The 19,773-nt window shown below is 37.2% G+C and overlaps 2 protein-coding genes across 6 annotated transcripts in view; one reads left to right on the forward strand and one right to left on the reverse strand.

Annotated features, from left to right (window-relative positions):
• Positions 1-11,638, forward strand: part of LOC109058512 (mitochondrial dynamics protein MID51) — a 50,182-nt gene extending 38,544 nt beyond the window's left edge. For 2 of the 5 annotated variants that reach the window (XM_042720647.1, XM_019075705.2), the window contains exons 2-7: positions 612-909; positions 7,972-8,133; positions 8,668-8,848; positions 9,167-9,202; positions 9,589-9,842; positions 10,711-11,638. In XM_042720647.1, coding sequence (XP_042576581.1) covers positions 7,987-8,133; positions 8,668-8,848; positions 9,167-9,202; positions 9,589-9,842; positions 10,711-11,529 — 1,437 coding nt within the window. In that variant the 5' untranslated portion in view covers positions 612-909; positions 7,972-7,986 and the 3' untranslated portion in view covers positions 11,530-11,638. Of the gene's footprint in view, positions 1-611; positions 910-4,980; positions 5,199-7,971; positions 8,134-8,667; positions 8,849-9,166; positions 9,203-9,588; positions 9,843-10,710 lie in introns of all 5 variants that reach the window. The other 3 variants (XM_042720649.1, XM_042720648.1, XM_019075706.2) reach the window with 3 other exon arrangements.
• Positions 11,639-14,000: 2,362 nt separating this feature from the next.
• On the reverse strand, positions 14,001-19,525 carry LOC109058510 (cathepsin D-like). The gene is made up of 9 exons (XM_019075704.2): positions 19,317-19,525; positions 18,215-18,401; positions 18,013-18,136; positions 17,817-17,935; positions 16,867-17,066; positions 16,226-16,348; positions 15,914-16,058; positions 15,660-15,758; positions 14,001-14,743 (listed from the first exon to the last, which is right to left on the reverse strand). The coding sequence occupies exons 1-9, from the start codon at positions 19,382-19,384 to the stop codon at positions 14,582-14,584; spliced, it is 1,227 nt and encodes a 408-aa protein (XP_018931249.1). The 5' UTR covers positions 19,385-19,525; the 3' UTR covers positions 14,001-14,581.
• Between the last annotated feature and the right edge of the window lie 248 nt (positions 19,526-19,773).

Genomic DNA, 19,773 nt, shown 5'->3' on the forward strand with positions numbered 1-19,773 from the left:
CCAAATACACATTCATTCCAATTTCAACATGGTTACTGTCTGTTATTATTATAGTCTGTTTTATGCCTAATTATTTTCATTTCTTTATTGCTTCAGCCACAACTTTGTCCTCTGCTGTTTATGCTGTTCCTTCAATTTTCTCCCTTATGTCCATCTTTCTCCTGTTCTATTTGTTTTATAATGTAATGCTTGATGTTGCAACATGCTCTCTTCACCACTGCGTACCCTCTTGTTAATCTTTGTGGTTCATTACATAGTATCAAACTCAGAAACGTAACTTTCCCAACTGTTGCTTATTCATCCTCTCTTGAAGTACATAAAGGAAGTATTGCAAGTTCTTTCCAAAGCATTCAAGCGTTTTTATACTAAGACATATATGGGATTAACCTAAAAACAAACAAATAATATAACATTGAAACAGGTCAATAGCAATGTCAATATCCAGAACAAAGGACACATTGTGGACTGTCCTTGTTTGAAGAAGAGCACTGAATTGTAGTTTATTGAATCGGATCGCATTATAACGACCATAACCACAGTACTTTTGTGTGGTCAGTGAGCTTTTGTCATCCAGTTTAGGGTGGTATTAAAGTGTCTACTTTCTTTTGCAGGTGCGTGTGTGAGACATCTGTCTCTGCCCGCTCTGAGCTCTCCCTGATGGGCGGCTGGTCCCGCAGTGGCGTGCTGCAACTGTACCGAGCACTGCTCCGTGCAGGCCAACACCTACAGTACACAGACCGTGACTACTACCGGCGCACAGTGACCAGAGAGTTCCAGCGCTGTCAGACCCTCAGTGCCCCAGCAGAGAGGGAGGACGTGCTGAAGAGAGAGCAGTTCTTCCTCAAAAGTGGTCTGGGCTGGTTGGTGTAGAAGTGGTTCGTCAGCAGCAGACTGTCTGACCGCTAGCCGGTAAGAAGGAACTTGTGCATCAGAAACAATGTAGGCAGTCGCAGGATGTGCATGTTGTGATGTTTTTTGCTATCAGTTGAGATTAAGCTAAAATAAAATATATTATTAGAGCTATTGTTAATAATAATAATTTTATTATTACATATTATTATATACATAATAGATGAAAAACTTTCACATTTGAAATATTCCTTTGGCACCTAATTAAAATAAATTGAAGGACTAAAATGATCAACTAGAAATAAATAAAAGCTAAACCTGACTTAACTAGGGATGCACCGATTTTTTTTTTTTTAGTCCGACACGATACCGATTTTAACAAACAACTATTGGCCGATTCTGATACTGATATTGGTCAATTGCATAAAGCAGGGCTTAAAGATTGGTTCACTCTTATCAGAATCGGTATTTGAATGTTTCTGTTCCTGCATTCCTCTGTGAAACCAGCTTGAGTAGAAAACATACCGGTTAATAACGTTTTTTTTTTTTTTTGTTTGTTTAGTTTTTATTTGGTTATTATAATGTTATTTTTGTTTGGTGTTTAATTTACTCAAAAAGAAAAAAATCATGGAGAGAGTCTTGAATGATCTCTCTTTGTCATAGCCAATGCAGCATCATCTTTTCTAGATTTACCAAAGACCAAATGTATTAAACAAACAAAAGAAAAAACTGAAACCGAAACCTTAAGTGTTTCAGCATGGATAAATAATGCTACTCCTATAAGCGTTTTGAGAGGGAAAAACAGCCTAAATTGGAAAGCTGTACGTTTCATTTTATTATTACATTCAGAAATAATGTAGGCTAAAATAATGGTAAATAAAAGCAAAAAGAAAAACACAATTAGGTTATTTTAGTTCCCTTCTCTTCTGTGGGGAAGTCGTGGCCTAGTGGTTAGAGAGTTTGACTCCTAATCCTAAGGTTGTGGGTTCGAGTCTCGGGCCGGCAATACCAAGACTGAGGAGCCCTTGAGCAAGGCACCGAACCCCCAACTGCTCCCTGGGCAGGACAGCAGCATAAATGGCTGCCCACTGCTCCGGGTGTGTGTTCACGCTGTGTGTGTGCACTTTGGATGGGTTAAATGCAGAGCACGAATTCTGAGTATGGGTACTCACTGTCACTCACTCACAATAAATCCTCTAAAGTTGTATTTAGGCTAAATATAAGCATCAAGCCAAAACAAATTAATTTAATTTAATTCTGCATGAATCCAAATGTTTCTATATTCATGACTAGGCATGGAATGGTTCGCGGAAAAAAAATTAACCGTATGGTTCTCCAAACACGGTTCGGCACGCGCTAGGACTGCGGTTCAACTTAAATCTGACAACGCATCTGTAAAATTGTTTGCTATAAATAACACACAAAACAAACAGGGTTCGGCTAATGTATGTTTCTCTTGATGGATGCGAATTCTGGCTTTTCACAGTGATGGAAAAAAAAAATGTGGACAAACCATTAACTCTTGTTCAATGTGAATGCTGTGTGCTGGAATATGAGCAGTCATTTATGCCATAATCACCCTGTTGCTGATAGCTCGCGCGCACAGATGAACACTTAACAGCACATGTTGATATCTGTTTAAACTAAATTAATGTAAGCTTTGCCAGTTTAAACATTTAAGAGCCAGAGTACACGAGCTAGCGTGTGCAGTGAGAAGATTTGTGCCTGAGCTCATCCGAAGCATGCAAACCCGTGCCTCAGAACGTGCACAAATATCAAGCTCTCTCTGAAGTATTGTTTAAATGGACAAATTCACACAAAATTATGTCAAAATGCCAGTCTTGGACATTATTTTGCCCAGAGGAAAAACGTTGGATTATGCAACAGACATGCAACTCATTGTCTCCATGCAGTTAATTAAAAAACCATCGGTATCGTCCCTTTTCATGTTATTTCCGATATGCCGATGGCTTTAAAATAATCAAAAATCAGCTGATAAATATCGTCTGCCGATGCACCGGTGCATCCTTACTTAAAACTAAAACAAAAATACATTTATACTAAATGGAAATATTAAAAAAGGTTTATACTTTTTAATTTATTCATTTGGCAGACGCTTTCATCCAAAGCGAGCAACCGGCAACACCAGCAACTTTTTCTCTGTCATCACAACTACCTGCTACTACCCCATTTCCTCCTCCCACACAAGCATCAGATCTGGTCAATCACTTAACATTTAACCTTAAATGATGGTTTCCCCAGCATGACCTTGTCTAGTGTTTTGTTTCTGCACTATAGTCCTGTCATTGACAGTGCGGACGCTGGTTGTAATTCTGCTTCTCTCAGACTAATTTATTCATTCCTGTCAGGACTACTGAGAGGCAGTGTGTAATAACTAAATCTACATTCAGTCCACACAGAAACAAATCTTAAAACAGTTAAAATTACGTCTTCCATCCCTGCGGCTATATCTGCTTAATTTTGTCTACTCTATGAGGTCTTTGGACTAATATTTGGCCTTCATCTGCCAGGATTTTATCATGACCAATAATATAGATTTTTATCATTATCACCGAGTCCTGGATTAATTCTAATGAATGTGCCCCCCTCATTGAGTCAACCCCACTAGATTTTACATTTTTTTCACCAGCCAAGACTGACAGGCCGAGGGGGAGGCCTTGCAGTAATTCACAGAAGACTCCTTTGAGAGTCTTATTTTTACTTCAAAGTATAAACTGCCCATTTTATGTTTCAATCTACCAGCCACCTGAATCTGTCTCCGGTTTTATTCAGGAAATTTCAGACCTTTTATCAGTGATTATACTGCATTATGACAGAGTTCTTATTCTTGGTGGTTTTAATATCCATGTTATTAATTTTTAGACTCTTTTAATTTGACTCAATATGTGAAGCAGCCCGCTCATGATAAAGGGCACATGACCCTGTGCTCTCCTGGTATCTGTGTGGATGATGTGAACTTGATTTTGATTTTGCTGTCTCTGATCACAACGCAGTGTTTTTCCGGGTTCCTTTTTTTTTTCTGAACTCAATCACTCTAATTTGCTCCAACCTCCTAAATTCACTGTTTCTGTCAAGCTTTTTACTGCCTTAAATTTACCTTAACACTAGTGAACAACATGACCTCTCCGTAGAGGAGCTGTTTTTAACGGCTCTTGCAGAAATATTCTAGATTCTGTGGCTCCAGTCAGAGATAGAAAGCTGAAACCACCTTCTCTACTGTGATTAAATGAAGAATTAATAAACCTAAAGAAACTATGCAGGAAGGCAGAACAAAAGTGGAAAAAGGATAAACTCAGTGTCTTCCTTGCTTCTCTAAAAAAAAATCTGATGTAAATCTGTGTCTTCCTTGCTTCTCTAAAAAAAAATCCCTATTTATCTGACCTGGTTACTAAACAGGGACGCAATGCCAGACTCTCTTTTTAAAGCCATAAATTATATAATTGGCCCTGTGTCTAGCCAGCCAGTTCAGTCTACTCCAGAGAATTGTGGGGCTTTTCCAAATTAGTTTTGGTTCAGTATCACCATAGAGTGCCTTTTCAACCTTCACAATACTCAAACATTTTGGTTTTAATTTCCCATTCGCTTTATCATATCATAAATAGTAGACACTCAAGTACTATAGAAACACATTAGCTGAGCGCCCACACACTTTTTTAGATAATTATTATCTATTATTCGAAGCTTAATCCATAAGATGTGCCCACCATGTCATGGATATTACTGTTAAATACATTTTCATTGCAAAATTAAGATGCAAATGATATTTTCTGAAAGGTATGATGTCCCTTTCCTAAACAGGGTTATTAAAAAAACAATTTAATAATAATAAATAATAAAACCACATCCTCAATCACACTGATATGTGTTCATTTTAGTTTTTCACAATGTTAACTACAAATGAGTGCTCTGTCCACCCTGTCATGTTTATGTCCACTCTATCGAGTCTAAGCGGCTGACAGGGTGGACATTTTGAGCTTCAGTTAGCTTATTAGCTTACAACAAACTGTGACTAGCTAAATATTTAGTCTGGTTGTTGAAGAGGTATATTTAAACTTGCATATTTTGAAAAAACTGTATTTTAATCACTTTTGGTATATTTTATGCCGACAGGGTGGACGTGTTAAGCTCTGGCAAAGCAAGTAAGCAAACTCAGACGAAGAAAAATTGTCAGTTGAAAAGTCACCAACTTAATCACCTCAGCCGTTGAAATTCTCACCACTGAAGAGACAAAGAAAAAAAAAAATTTGTTGTCCTGATGTCACTAAAGTGAAGGGCCCTTTCTTAAAGGGCCAGATTCCCCATTACGACAGGGTGGACAACCATTCAAGGGACATGGACAAACTTTTCTTTTTTTTTATTAAATGAAAATATAGTTTTTATTACCAAATGATCAATACATTCAAATTGAGTAATCTCTTATTTAACAAATTATTAATAGGAGAAATAATAATAAAAAAAAAGTTATGATTTGACAATATTCTACTATCATTCAAATTTAATGAGCAGTGCATGGGACATTAGCAAAATAACATGCATCCTCTTACACAAAACTAAAATAATCTAGAAAATGTATCTAAAGAACCAACATATACATACATACATACAAGAAAATGTATATAAAGAAACAAAATATACATACATACATATATATATATATATATATATATATATATATATATATATATATATATATATATATATATATATATATATATATATATATATATGTATATAAAGCCACAACTTAACACACACTTTCATAGTCATTTTTATGTTAAGTTATTATGGCAAATTAGTTATGTACAGGACACCAAAATGTACCCTACAGTGATAATGACCCTTTTATAAAAAATAAATAGTGAATATTTGGCAGCATTTTAATATTGATTTCTGAGAACATGATGTTGACTCCTCTTCAATGATTCCAGTCTCCTGTCAATGAACACATTGTACTTTTAAAATCAAAAACCTGCCCTTCTGACTGCATTCCCATTTGGTTTCTAAAAGCTGTATTTTGGATAGTTTGTCCACTACTAAAGAAGGCCTCTCAAGTTGCCATGTTAGAAATATTTTGTCCAAATTTTGTCCAGATATTTGAAAAGTTGTGTCCATGCAACTGACTTCCTTCATGAATAACAATCTAATCTTTGAAAAACTTCCATCTGGCTTCCACTACCAACATATAGGTCACTAATGATTAGGGTTGGGAACCGAAAACCGGTTCTTATTCAGTTTTTTGAAAAGAACCGGAACCGTGAGCAATTTCTAAGTTTTGGTTCCAAAAAAACATATAGGTCACTAATGATTAGGGTTGGCAGCCTTGCGCTGGTGTTCTGACGATTCTGTGTTTCCCGTAAAGGATGTCACAAACCAAATAACAGAAACTTCAGCCTGCCTCTTTAATTACTGAGCACATTTTTTCTAATGACGCGCACTTCACAGATGCGCGCGCTGCGTCGTGGCTTTAACTGCAGAATACATGTTTCCCACGACTGTACTGCACTCGCGCCTTTGATAACTGTGCACGTCGTTTTGTCTGACTGTACATGTACCGGCAGCATGCAGCACCTGCCTCCACTAAATTACATTATATTTGTCACATTTTTTCATTAATATACGTACTGAGGCAGCGTTGGACCTCTAAATAGATAGACTGCTATTGTTATGTAATTATGAGAGTTAGATTAATTAGTGTACAGGTAATTTCAAGAGTGATAAACAAAGTGATAGAAAATATTTATTTTCATGCATTTTAAATGTTTTAAAATGTGGAAACCACTCATTGCATCACAGCATCTCCTGACTGCATTATTATTTGTAAAATAGGGTCTTTATGGAGTGTGTGTATACATGGTTATAAGTATAACAGTTTATATTTCATTAAATTAGGGAAATGAACAAGTGTCTTAGCCCTCAAGGGACTATTTGGCCAACCTTATTCCTGCTTGAAAAGCAAAATGTTATTGATAGTGTAAAAAACATCAACTTTGAAACACATGCTGATTGATGGACTTGCATTACTCAACATTACTTACTACCTTCCAGCAACAATGCATTCAATGAAGGTAAAATAGTAAAAAAAAACATAATAATAGTTTATTTAAATGGAATCGGAACCAGAAAATTTGTATACTGTAATATATATGGTTGAATTTTGACATTGAAAACCTTTAAATTAAGTTGACAGGAAGTAATAAACAGTATTGAGCACTGAGTATTTGAGTATTGTGCATTTTTCCTTACCACTATTTTTTTAATAGTTGTTTAATGATTTTAATGGAACCGGAACCGTTAGGCGGAACCGGAAAATTTCTAACGATTCCCAACCCTACTAATGATCTACTGTTTGCAGCCCACACTGACTTTATTCCATTTTAATTCTTCTTGATCTCAGCTCAGACTTTGATACAGTGGACCATAAACTCTTAATCAACCATCTGAAGACTTGTGTTGGTATCAGTGATGTAGCTCTGGATTGGTTTATCTGTTATTTGTCAAACAGTTCCTTTTCTGTAGTGCTTGGAGAGGCCTCGTCCACTCATGCTTCTCTATTTTGTGGTCCCCTTCTGTTTCCTATTTACATGTTACTCCTGGGTCAAATTATGCATGGTCAACTAGTCATGACATTGATTTCCACTGCTATGCAAAATCATGGCTAAAAAGGTCAAATAAATGTAATTTACATTTTCAAATATTTTAATATATTTTACATTTTCCCAATCCAGCCTTAAAATTCTATCAGTCGTCTTTCCTCAGGCCCTGGACGTCTGGCAGTTCTTTATATCAAGCCCTGCCATACCTGTTTCTTTCTATCTAAACGTGTTTTTTTTTTTTTGTTTTGTTTTTTTTTTTTTTTTTGTTTTGTTTTTTAACCAAAAGCAACACAAGCTATTTGAATTTTTTTTTTTTTTTTATATCAAGCCCTGCCATACCTGTTTCTCTCCATCTAAACGTTTTGTGGTTGTTGTTTTTTTTAACCAAAAGCAACACAAGCTATTTGAACAGCACATAAGCTTTGCATATTGCACTATTCATATTGAAGTTGCATTTGATTAGAAAATCTATTAACTGTTTTTTTCTTTTTTTCCCACTTTGTCTCAGGGAGGAAAAAGATCGATGGCAGGAGTGAACGGGGACCGTAAAGGAAAGAAAGATGACAATGGCCTTGGCACAGCCATCGACTTTGTGCTCTCTAATGCAAAGCTGGTGCTGGGAGTCGGGGGCGCAGCCATGCTCGGGATCGCCACACTGGCGGTCAAAAGAGTGAGTACAAGAACAAGCTGTAATGCTCTTTGAACCTGTGGATGTATTAAAGGGGACATGTCATAAGGAATGACATTTCAAGTGATCTTGAGAATTGATGAGAATTACTATGAAAACCTCCAGTCTTTCTGACCTTTTATTGAAACAGAGCAGCAGAAACAACTTGAGACCAGATGAAATGAAATGCCATATAAAGTTTATTTTTAAGTGTCTCTGATCATTTCAGTTGGACCTTAAAACTGAGCGTCACAATACAATGTGGATTATTTTATGACTCTGTCACAACTCAGCTTTGCAAAGAGTATGGAGAAGTCAACTTTGCTTAATATCCTGTGCAAGAGACCTGCACAAGTTCTGTAGCTTATTATTTCACATGTCATGAAGATGTTTTTTTTTTTTTAGAGGAAATCTTGTAAGTGTACCTCATGAGAGGAAAAAAAAGATCACTTTAAAAAAGTCAATGCTTTGTTTCCAGCACTGTAGATTTATTATTATGTTTATTATTAGTGTATAATTGAGTTTGGTTTGTCTCAGATGTACGATCGAGCACTCAGTGCCCCATCCAGTCCCACTAAAGCCGATCCGTCGGGACGAAGAAGCTGGGAGGAGCCGAGCTGGCTGGGGTCGTCACCACGGACACTGAACCGCGACATGAAACAGAACGTCAGCCGCTCTCTACAGACGCTCCCCACCTCCTCCAGCTCCTTCAAGCCAGGTGATGAATCTCTGGTGCCTTGCATACTTAACATCCTGTACTTTTATATGCAACAACCATGAAAAAACATGTGCTCTATTTTTTTTACTTCCTGATGACCACAAACGTTATGTTTTAGTTAATTTCCATATTATTGAATTTCTTGTTTGTAGATTTGAGGAGTTATTTTTTTATCTTTTTTTTGTATATTTTTATATTTTTTGTTTTGTTGTTTTGTGGATTTGATTTTTTATCTTTTTATCTTTTTTTTTTTTTTTTTGCTTGACCATCATGGACACAGTTTATCTTATCCTAACCTGTATCCCTATTGTTTACCAGGTTTGTACATGTTGGAGTGTCTGCTCTACTTACTCAGTGGGTATTTAAACCCGTCCTTAACTAATACAATGTAGGTTTCTGTAGACCCTTCATTTGTTTTATGGGCTTTAGAGATATACATAATCATTGTGTCTAGTTGGTGACATGTCTGAATGACTAGTCGTTGTGAAGTAAGCATTGGACATTTTCAAAATCTTCCTCACTAATCGTTTGTTTGTTGAATGACTAGTTCAGCATCCTGTGTCATCTATTCTCCAACATAGTCCAAGACTAGTCTCAATCTGTGTCTGGAAGACTAAAGATTGTGTTGCGATTAAGTAGAATTATTCTTCCAGGCTTTGACCTTTGGGTGGTATGAGAATGTTTAAGTATGCTAAATTGATTGTCATAACTATATTATGTTTTCTTCTTCTTTTGTTTAGATTCTTTACATCGTGTTATGGGCCGTGGTGCTGGTAAGGCTGAACTCCAGAAGGCACGGATGCGCCTCTCGCTGCAGGAACACCTCTGGGCCTTCTTTCAAGAGCGAGTGGCGATCCCTTCAGAAGAGCAGGCCCTCGCTCGGCGTGCTGCGTTGGATATCTGTGCGGAGCTCAGAGTCTTTCTCCATGCTAAACTGCCCGATATGCCCCTACGAGAAATGTACCTGAGCGGAAGTCTATACGATGACCTTCAGGTGAGAACAAGTGTGATCAGTTCTGAGAGTGTTTTAATTGTCACATAAGCAAGAGTATAGGGGAAACATGGCCTTTTATTGAAGTGCTTATAATATAAAGTTTGGAGTTGGTAAGATTTTAAATATTAAGTTAAGTCTCTTCTGCTCACCAAGGCTGTATTTATTTAATCAAAAATAAATTAAAAACAGTGGTATTGTGAAATATCATTGATTTAAAATAATTATTTTCTATTTTAATATATTTTAAAATGGAATTTATTCCTGTGAATCAAAGCTGATTACATGATCCTTCAGAAATCATTTGCTGCTCAAGAAACCTTTCTTATCAATGTTGAAAGCAGTTGTGCTGCTTAAAGGGGACATCAGATTCACCAAAATTCACTTCTACATATTTGCATATAAATGTCGAAGCAGTGCGTGCACACAAACACCCTACAGTGATAAAAATCCATTTACTCCTGTTTTTAAACCCCAAAAAACCTAATCAGTCTCAATTATCAAGCCGTTTTGATTTTCTGAGCAGTATGATGTCATACTGCTCAAGCCCCGCCTCACTTATTAGCATATTTCCACCCTCAGCTAGTTGTATGCTGTCCTCCATTTTCTGCTCAAGCAACTATAAGAACAACGTCTCATTAGCAATGCAGGTGTTTTGACCCTAAAGAATCATACCAACTTGTGGAAAATGGGCATCCGATGTCCCCTTTAATATGTTTGTGGAATTTTATCAGGATTCTTTGATAAAATAGGAAGTTCAATTTCGAAAGTTTGTTTGAAATAGAAATCTTCTGTAACATGTTATATGTCTTTACTCTTACATCTAATGCAACCTTTGTGTGATCTTTATTTTTCACATTCACATGTTTAGGTGGTGACTGCTGACCACGCCCAGCTGATGGTACCCATGATCCTTGAGAAGAATCTCTGGTCGCCTATTCCTGGTGAGGACACCATCATGAACCTTCCTGGCTTCTGGTTGGTTCGTCGGGAAAACCTTGAGTACTTCCCGCGTGGAAGCAGCTACTGGGACCGCTGCATGGTGGGTGGCTACCTTTCCCCAAAGAGCATCCTAGAAGTTTTCGAGAAGCTCGTTGCCGGCTCCATCAACTGGCCTGCCATCGGTAGCGTTTTAGATTACATCATCCGACCTGTGGTCCCGTCGGAAACGCTTACGCTAGAAGTGCAGTACGAAACGGACCGTCGCCTTTATGTGGACTTCCTCCCATTGCTTGTTATGGAGGATGGCGTCTCGCTCATCGCCAAACCGCATCGATTGGCCGCCGAACGGCATGAGAACCTGTGGCGGCAGAGTTTTCGCGTGGCGGAAACGGCGAAGTTACGTGCGCTCGATCAGGAAGACGCCGGGTGCCGTTGCGCGTGTCTTAAAGTCATTAAAGCCGTGTGTAAACTGAATCCAGCGCTGGCACGATTAAACGCGAGCCAGCTCACTAATGCAATCCTTCTCCTAAGTGAACAAGAGGGCGATTGGACTCAGGAAGCGCTCGGCGATCGTTTTATGCAGCTCCTTCGTGCACTAGTGGGACACCTAGAGGCTGGGAGGCTACCCTGCATCTTCAATCTCAAAGTCAATCTGTTCTGTGAGCTGACACCACAAGAAATAGATGAACTGGGGTACACACTCTACTGTGCGTTGTCTGACCCAGAGAGCCTTTTGAGAACTGTTTAGAAAACAAGCATGCACATATGCCCACCACTTTTTGGTCCCCGCACAGAATTGAGTTGATAACACAAACCAAAATAATGGCAATGTTTTCATGTGTGTCTGTGTCTTGTTCTGATTAGATAAGTAAGTTTTTTTTTTTTTTTTCACTCATTTTTTTGTTTGTCAGTCATACCATCATAAGTTATTATCAGGTTCTACAACCTCATCCGTTAGTCATTTTTTAAATGGCCTTTTGTATCATTTCAGTGTTTTTGACTTTTCTACTGCACAGTGAAGTATCATGACCATTATATATTTATCTAGTGAAGAATCAGATTCTAACTTAAGTGATATTTTATTATAAATTAAAGCACCGTCATCTCTCATATGTTTCTGTTGTTAACCAAAATGCGATGAGTTTCTGATGGTAATCTGACTTGTTACACTTGATCTGTGAAATTCATGATTTTATGTTTCCCAGTTATGTTACGTGGAACATTTTTCAGTATTTTCTCCAATTTTGTTCTTAGATTCATCAAAATATTTTTTTCTTTAGAAAATTATACATGACACAGAGAGCTGTTTTAAAATAATCAGATGGCAGGGTCTTGAAATTATCTTTCAGTTACTAAATTTCCTGTGAGTTTTCATAAATGCCTGCAACTCTGACGCTGAAGGTGTGATTGTATAATTGAAATATTTTTAGTAAATCAACTTTTTGAAATATTAAATTATTGGAAGGCAAGTGAAATTAAAACAGTAAAAACTGCCTAAAATAACTACGTTTTTCAGAGGATTTCTGTCCAGTATTCAAAATAAATCGCAAAGTGATGATTAAGTTTAAGAAAAAGATCATGTTTATTTGATCACGTTTCTCCCCATATTTCCATCTTTCTCGTCAGTTTGGGATGTTAAAATATGTAAATGACCTATTTGTTCTCCTGTAAATGTTACTCAGAAATGTTGAATGGATATGATGTTATTTAAATGGTCATGGACATGGATTATTACCACAGATGAAGATAAATATCTGAATTAATAATCAAAACATCTTTAGAATGGCTAAACAAAGAGCAGATGTGATTTTTATTGTATTACGGCTGCCTAATAAACCTAGGAAACCTTTGCAGACCTCCTTAAAGCTATAGAATCATTTAAAAACACGGTTGAATTTTTGAGGTTGTGGGTTATAAGGAAGGTGAACTGAAATGTATTGTGTGCGTAAAGAGAGAGCCTAAAAAAACAGTCTTCAGAGACATTTTAGTATTTTTGTATTGATTGTACAGATGTAACCAAAAACCAGTGTGAAACCATTTATGTATATCTTGTATTGATCGTTCTTTGTGCTTGGAGAGTGATGTTAGAACAAAATATACAATAGGTGACGTCTTCGATATGAAATGCCAAAACTCGCAGGAGATCTTATGTATTGAAGCATTTATTTTGCTTGCGTAACCAGAACACCTGTGTCTACCTGTGTGATGTAGCAGAAACACATTCACCTGGCGAATGATTTGAAAGGGCAGCACCGAATCCAAAAGTAGATCTGCTAGTGGAGTTCAGCTTGGCCTAGTACTTTGCATGTGATGCTTGTGTACTCGTTTCTTCATTTCCTGGTGATTTGTTTTTTTTTTAAACAGCAATTTGTATCATTTGTTCTGTGCCTCGGGTCTCTGTGCTGCAATACAGAGCAAAGGATGAAAATAAAGTCAAATGGAGTGAAACTGTATTACAACATTATTATGACTTATTTGTGCAAGCCTCTGAATCCAATAGCTGACAGACCAATGTTTGGGGTCAGATTTTATTTTTTTAGAAGAAATTGATACTTTTATCAAGCAAGGCTGCATTAAATTGATCAAAAGTGACTGTAAAGACTTTTATTATGTCACAAAATAGTTTTAATTAAAGTAAATGCTGTTCTTAATATATTTATATACTTGTATTTAATGTTATATATATATCAGTTTCCACAAAAATATTTTGTAGCACAACACTGATAATGATAATGTTTCATATGAGAATGATTTCTGAAGCAAAATGTGACACTGAAGACTGCTGTAATGGTGCTGAAAATTCAGCTTTATTGCATCACAGGAAAATATATTACAATAGAAAATGGCTATTTTAGTAATAATGTTTCACAAAATTACTACTTTTAATGCATTTTTTAACAAGTAAATGCAGCATTGATGAACATAAGAGACTTTCAAAAGCATTACACAATCTAACCAACCACAAACGTTTAAATGGTAGTTGAATTAGCATTATTAACCTCAGTGGTATGACAGAATTTCAGCCAAAGGTAAATACTGGTATGTTAAATGCAATGTGCTAAACTGACACTAGATGTCATGTGATGGACATTTTAATCATCACAGGAAACAGAAGATGAGTATGCAGGAACTAACCAATGTCTTGTTTCTGTAGGGCTAGAGAACATTTTTCAGAGTAAATTCTATTATAGACAGCAGAGCACAAACCAAACAAGCAACTACGAACAAAACTTTATTTTACTTCAGGTTTGGAAGAACTTTTGCTGTGATTTTGAGTTAAATGATTAGACAATAAAGAAACCAAGTAGTCTTGATCAGCTTTAACAGAAATACAGTTCATTTCAGTGTGATAAATTGAGTATGATACACCAACATTAACAAAATGGTTTACACACACATACAAAAGTCAGCTGACAAAAACTTCCAACACATAAGAGAACCACAAATCCAAAGTACTAGTCATCAACCAGCAATTTATTCAATCTTTATTAAATGTTCTACAAAAATAATTAATAGCTTAATTATAAACTAAAAATGCATAGTTTTTTTAATTCATCTATTGAAACAAGGCTTCAATGGGAAGCACAGAGAATCCCTAGCTCAACAAGTTTGACTCATTTCTTCTTTTTCAGTTTTGCTTTTTAGTTTAATTCTTGGAAAAACATGTCCTGTAACTCAGGCATTTGTTGATTTTCTTACATTGCTTATTTCAAATTGCAAAAGATTTACAAACTTCAACCAGTGGTTTCTGTACTGCTAACGGCCCATTAGGTCCAGTACAATACAATGTGATTTTTTTTTCATTTAGCAGGAGCAAAGCCCATACGGTCTGCCTCCCTGTCAAACACAGTGTAGTAGCGGCCAATGAACACATCTCCCAGAATCCACAGCGGCCCGGCAGGGGGTGGGATATCCATTGCCATGAAGCCAGACAGACAAACATTCACCCCCATGTGAGTCACCTGAGAAAAGATAGAAGAGAGTTAAGATTGATTTAGAGTCTTCAGTTAATCAATGCTGCATTCATTTCCAAAGCAGTTTTAATCAACATCCTGAGATTTGATTTGATTCCAAACATAAAAGCAACAGAAATTTTGAATTGAAATAAATTCGGTGTACAATAAAAAGAAAATCATCCTTTGCAACGTGGTCCTCGATGTAATTAAAGGAACAGTTCAACCAAAGTAAGATTTGCTGAATGTTTACTCACACTCAGGCCAACCAAGACGAGTTTGTTTCTTCATCAGAACAGATTTGGAGAAATGTATCATTACATCACTTGCTCACCAGTGGATCCTCGCAGTGAATGGGTGCCGTCAGAACGAGAGTCCAAACAGCTGATAAAAACATCACAATAATCCACAGCACTCCATTCCATCAATTAACACCGTGTGATGTGAAAAGCTGCATGTTTAAAGTTCACGTTGGATTGGTTTCTTTTAAACGTGCAGCTTTTCTGGTGGATTATCGTGATGTTTTTATCAGCTGTTTGGACTCATTTTGACAGCACCCATTCACTGCAGAGGTTCTTTTTTTCTTTTTAGTTTTGTTTTTTTAAACAAACATTCATTTTTTTTGGTGACTTATTCTTTGAAATGGATGGAGGCATGTATGAATGGGAAGAAAATGTATTCCAAACCCTTAAAACAATATATAACATTAAATTCTATTTATTCAAACATTCACAAACTAATTGGGCAACTTATTCTTTCAGAAAGGTGACTTCATATACATCTTTTAGCCACCAAACTAATTTTTCACGTCAAGGAATCAGGTAATTTATTCCATGAAACTGCACTTCTATGTAAAAAAGACTTTGTATGTTCCTCTTTCCAACCTCTGCAGAGTAAGAGGAAAAACCAGACCAGAAAACCGTACCTTCAGAACATATTCCTCTCCAGTTAAATTGAACATCTTCCCTCCCAGGCTGAAGGAAACAACAGGAAGTGATGGAATCCTCTTACAGTCAATCCAGTACTACAAAAGAGGAAATGTTCACTTTACAACTTCTTCAGTTTATGCTGGAAATACATGATGGCAATGAAAGTGTCAGCAAATTAAATAAATGACAAAAAAATAATAATAATAATAATAATCTAAATAAAAGAATAAATAACCATTTTGCTCCTCACCTCTCCCATAAGCAGTGGTATGGCTCCGATGGCTTTCTGCAGGGCCCGCACCTCTTGAACCGGCCCCGTGATCATTGATGTTCCTGTGTCAACAATTGCCTGGCATCCATTTTTGCAGAGTGTAAGAGTGCCACCCACCTGAACTCTGTTGGAAAACAACCAATATAAGCAAGAAGTCGTTTATTAGCCAGTTTGCAGCCATCATAAACACTGCAGCAAAAAAGAACATTCTAGTAAACCAATATTAATCTGGCTAAAAACCACAGCCCTGGATTATGAAGCATGGCTTGTATAGTAATGGTGATCACGTACTCCTCCATCTTTATCTGCCAGTAGGCTTTTCGCGTGACGTTGACGTAATGCAGATCACCGTCAAAATACTGCTGGTCAAAACCTCCCAGCATCAGCTCGCCTCCAACTTCACCTGCGGGGTCCCTACACAGCATTTATTAACAAGAATTAGCATGTGCATTTAGACATTGTGATGACCGTCCCTACAATGTAAGTGATTTTAAAATGTTACGCATCTTGGTCCTAAAAATGTAGGCAAAGCCTGACCCACATGTACACGTTTTAGTCATGAGTCATTCAGTTAGTAAAAGAGTCTTTTTATACAAACACAACAATTGACTATAGTGTGATAAACTGGCTGTAACATGCACATGCGCTTTGAAAAGCAAGAAAGGGCCGCACTGCTCTGCAAGCAGTAATAGAAGTCATGCGTTACCGTTTAACACAAGAATAAATACATTCTTTCATGCTGAAGGCCACACTATCAGTCTACATTTGTAGCTATATTCGTCACCATTATAAAACTGAAATGGAGAAGGAAACAATGAGGTAAGGGAAACAATGTTTCCTTTCCAAACTCTCCCATGTCAATATTAAATGTCTACCTATTGGCTCAACAATTTGAAAAACCAGACAAATGAAACTTGAAATGAGCGTCTTACCGGTTGATATAAAAAGAGAAGATATTCTGAGGCAGGATTTTGGCAGTCATGGCTGTGTCAAACACCGGCGTAACCCCATCTACAGAAATGGAGGGGTATGCCATGCCCAGGACGCCATCAAACCGCGCCACCGCAAACACAATCCCAGGCTGTTTAACCGCCTCCGCAAACTGCTGGTTTGGCACCTTCAGCCCTGCCAACTACAGACAGAAACAAATGTGTGAGTTTTTGGGCATGTTGATGCCTAAAACAGTGTGCTATACTTTGTAATTAGTTAGAGAAAAACTACTCTAAATGACTGAGGATCACACACTACTAAACTTGTGAACCGAACATAAACTCATGCATAACATGCTTCAAAAGCTGATTTAATACAAATTTAAACATTATTTATTCTCAAATTGGCTTAAAACAACACAAAGCATGCTTAATATTGCTCTTAACTGGGTGGAGTCACAATCTAATTGTAAAAATAAATCATTATGATTTTTTTTTTTCTGAATGCCAGAAATCATCCATAATGGCTCTGAAGTTTAGCAACTATCATCAACTCTACCTTGACTTTAAATCAGGAAAACAAATAGTGCAGTATATTCCTGCATTAAGTTAAAGTTTTTAAATAATTAAAACTAAAAGAAGAGCAATATTGAAAAATCTAATAAAAAAGACAAATGCACCTAATAAAATGACTAAAAACTGAAAATATAAAAATAAAAGCCAATTCAAAAATGAATAAATAATATTATATAAATAATACTAAAATAACACTAGCCTCAGCAACATTGGTTTCTTTTTTTTTAATAATGTTGATCTGTTTTTCACACATAGCTATTGGATTTCTTTAGAGGCCTGTGATATAGTGTATACTGTATAGTCACTTTTATGATGCTTTTCCTATTCTTTTGGAGCTTTTCCAGCTCTCGTGATCAGTTCCTGTAGTCTGTACTCACGGTGACTGTATCCTGACTGATGAAGCCAGAGAGACTGCCTCTGCCGTACCGGATCGAGAAATCGGTGCCATTCTGAACATACGTGCTTGACTTCTTAGAGTTGTAGCGATGGTGCAACCCTGGGAGACATTTCAGAGACATTTTAGTAACGAAAAACACCATACATATCAAAACATTGACCCAAAGAATCCCTCACAGCATGCGATGTCCAGGTAGGAGCAATGGATAGATGGAACCCAGAGGTTGGATGATCCGGTGTCAAACAGCACAGTGAAGTCCTGAGGAGGGGTGCCGATACTGATCACCCCAAAATACTGAGCCTAAAGGGGGAGAAAGTTATTATATTCCTCATGCAAGAACCAAATGCATAATCAGTGACTGCTGCCCCATTATCTTACGTCCATGAAGTTGGTGAGTTTCTCAATAGGTGGTGGCAGTTTTGTTGGTGATGGTGAATGTGTTGTGGACGGCAATGAAAATCTGACTTTGGAGGTTTCCTCTCTGGCCATGGATTTGATCTCGTCGATAGTCCTCCCATTCTCTGCCAGCATGCGGCGCACAGTGCGCATCTTGTGCAGAGGAATCCTGGAGATACAACAGTGATAAAGCAATAAAACACCTGCGTCGAGCAGCGCATCACATCTATAAAACTGTGGCCATCACAAAACGACACCAATGTTCAAACAAGCCATTTAATTAATAATCCGAAGTTTTTTCGAAGAAAATGTGTCTTGTTTTTCTTCTAGACAATCATTTGTTTAGATTGCAGCACCATTATATAGTTATTTTGCCCAGACTTGTGTATTATTGTGGTTTATTTAGATAACCCCGCCCCTAATCGTTACGTATGAGCAAAGCGAACTGTGATTGGTCGCTTTAGAGTGGGCGGTTCTTGACCGCTCGTCCACACGCTACATTCGCAGTGACTAGTGAGCAGTTAAATTGTAACACTGCGAGGCGGAAATGTATAACATAACCTTGCTTACTGATGCACAAAGCGTTTAGATGGGTTTCATTAAAAAGATCCGCCATAGACGTCCAATAACAACGAAATGTCAAAACTGTAAGCATGAATGTCAGCTCCTTTTATTATGAATAAGCGTTTAAGCTTTTCGCCTCTCTCTCGTTTTCATTGTAGATGCAGGTTTACACAATGTCGCACCTCAACCACAGCATTTCACACATGCAACTGAACACAGCCCTGTGTGTTCAACTTCCTGATCCAAAACATCAGATCATGCTGTTTTAAACTTCTACACAAAACGTCCTAAGCAGCACTGTTTACTGCGGCTTGATTCGTATTATGAACCATAATGCATCGGATTGTTGTTTGAAGACTGTATGTGTCCTAATACAGATCAACTTGATGATTAATATAGTGAAAGTTAATGTGCAAAGTCAAAATAGGGCCATTTAAGTTTTAATAACCAAGATGTTTCATAATCAAATACGTAAATATGTTCACATAAAACGCGATAATAAGAGAATTGATGCAATTACCTGATTATTGCTTGGCTGTCCGCAATTAACAGCCAGATTAAAAACGCGAACAGGTGAAAGCGATTCATTCTCTGCTCTTTAAAAGGAATAAATTGATTTTTACTTATGATCTGATACAAAATTCAGACTTGCAGAAGCAATTCCGAGGTATAACTTCCACCGCCGCCCCTTGTACGCAGCTTATATCCAAAAGTGGCTTTCGGAGAGTTTCGCGCAAGCTCGGGGGTTTTCGTTCTCCTTAAACCTGATTGGCTAGCAGCACCGATGTACCACTGCGATTGGCTGGAGAACATATCAATCAAATTGAATTTCACGCCCCCGCTTCCTGACCGCTTAAATGTGGTGTTACTGGTTTGTGGTGTTTGTGTTTTAGTGAATTTAAATTTGCATTGTTGAAAAGCACCACGGCTTCCAAATGAACACAGAGGGTTAACTACAACCAACAATAAATAATAAT

The sequence above is a fragment of the Cyprinus carpio genome, chromosome B3, assembly GCF_018340385.1.
Source record: "Cyprinus carpio isolate SPL01 chromosome B3, ASM1834038v1, whole genome shotgun sequence".
NCBI classification, from domain to species: domain Eukaryota; kingdom Metazoa; phylum Chordata; class Actinopteri; order Cypriniformes; family Cyprinidae; genus Cyprinus; species Cyprinus carpio.

Excerpts from the sequence above, each read along its gene's own strand:
- LOC109058510 (XM_019075704.2), bottom strand. The coding sequence starts at position 19,384 with ATGAATCGCTTTCACCTGTTCGCGTTTTTAATCTGGCTGTTAATTGCG. Across the intron at positions 18,402-19,316 it reads GACAGCCAAGCAATAATCAG|GATTCCTCTGCACAAGATGC; the intron begins GTAATTGCATCA and ends TTGTATCTCCAG. Across the intron at positions 17,936-18,012 it reads CTACCTGGACATCGCATGCT|GGTTGCACCATCGCTACAAC; the intron begins GTGAGGGATTCT and ends AATGTCTCCCAG.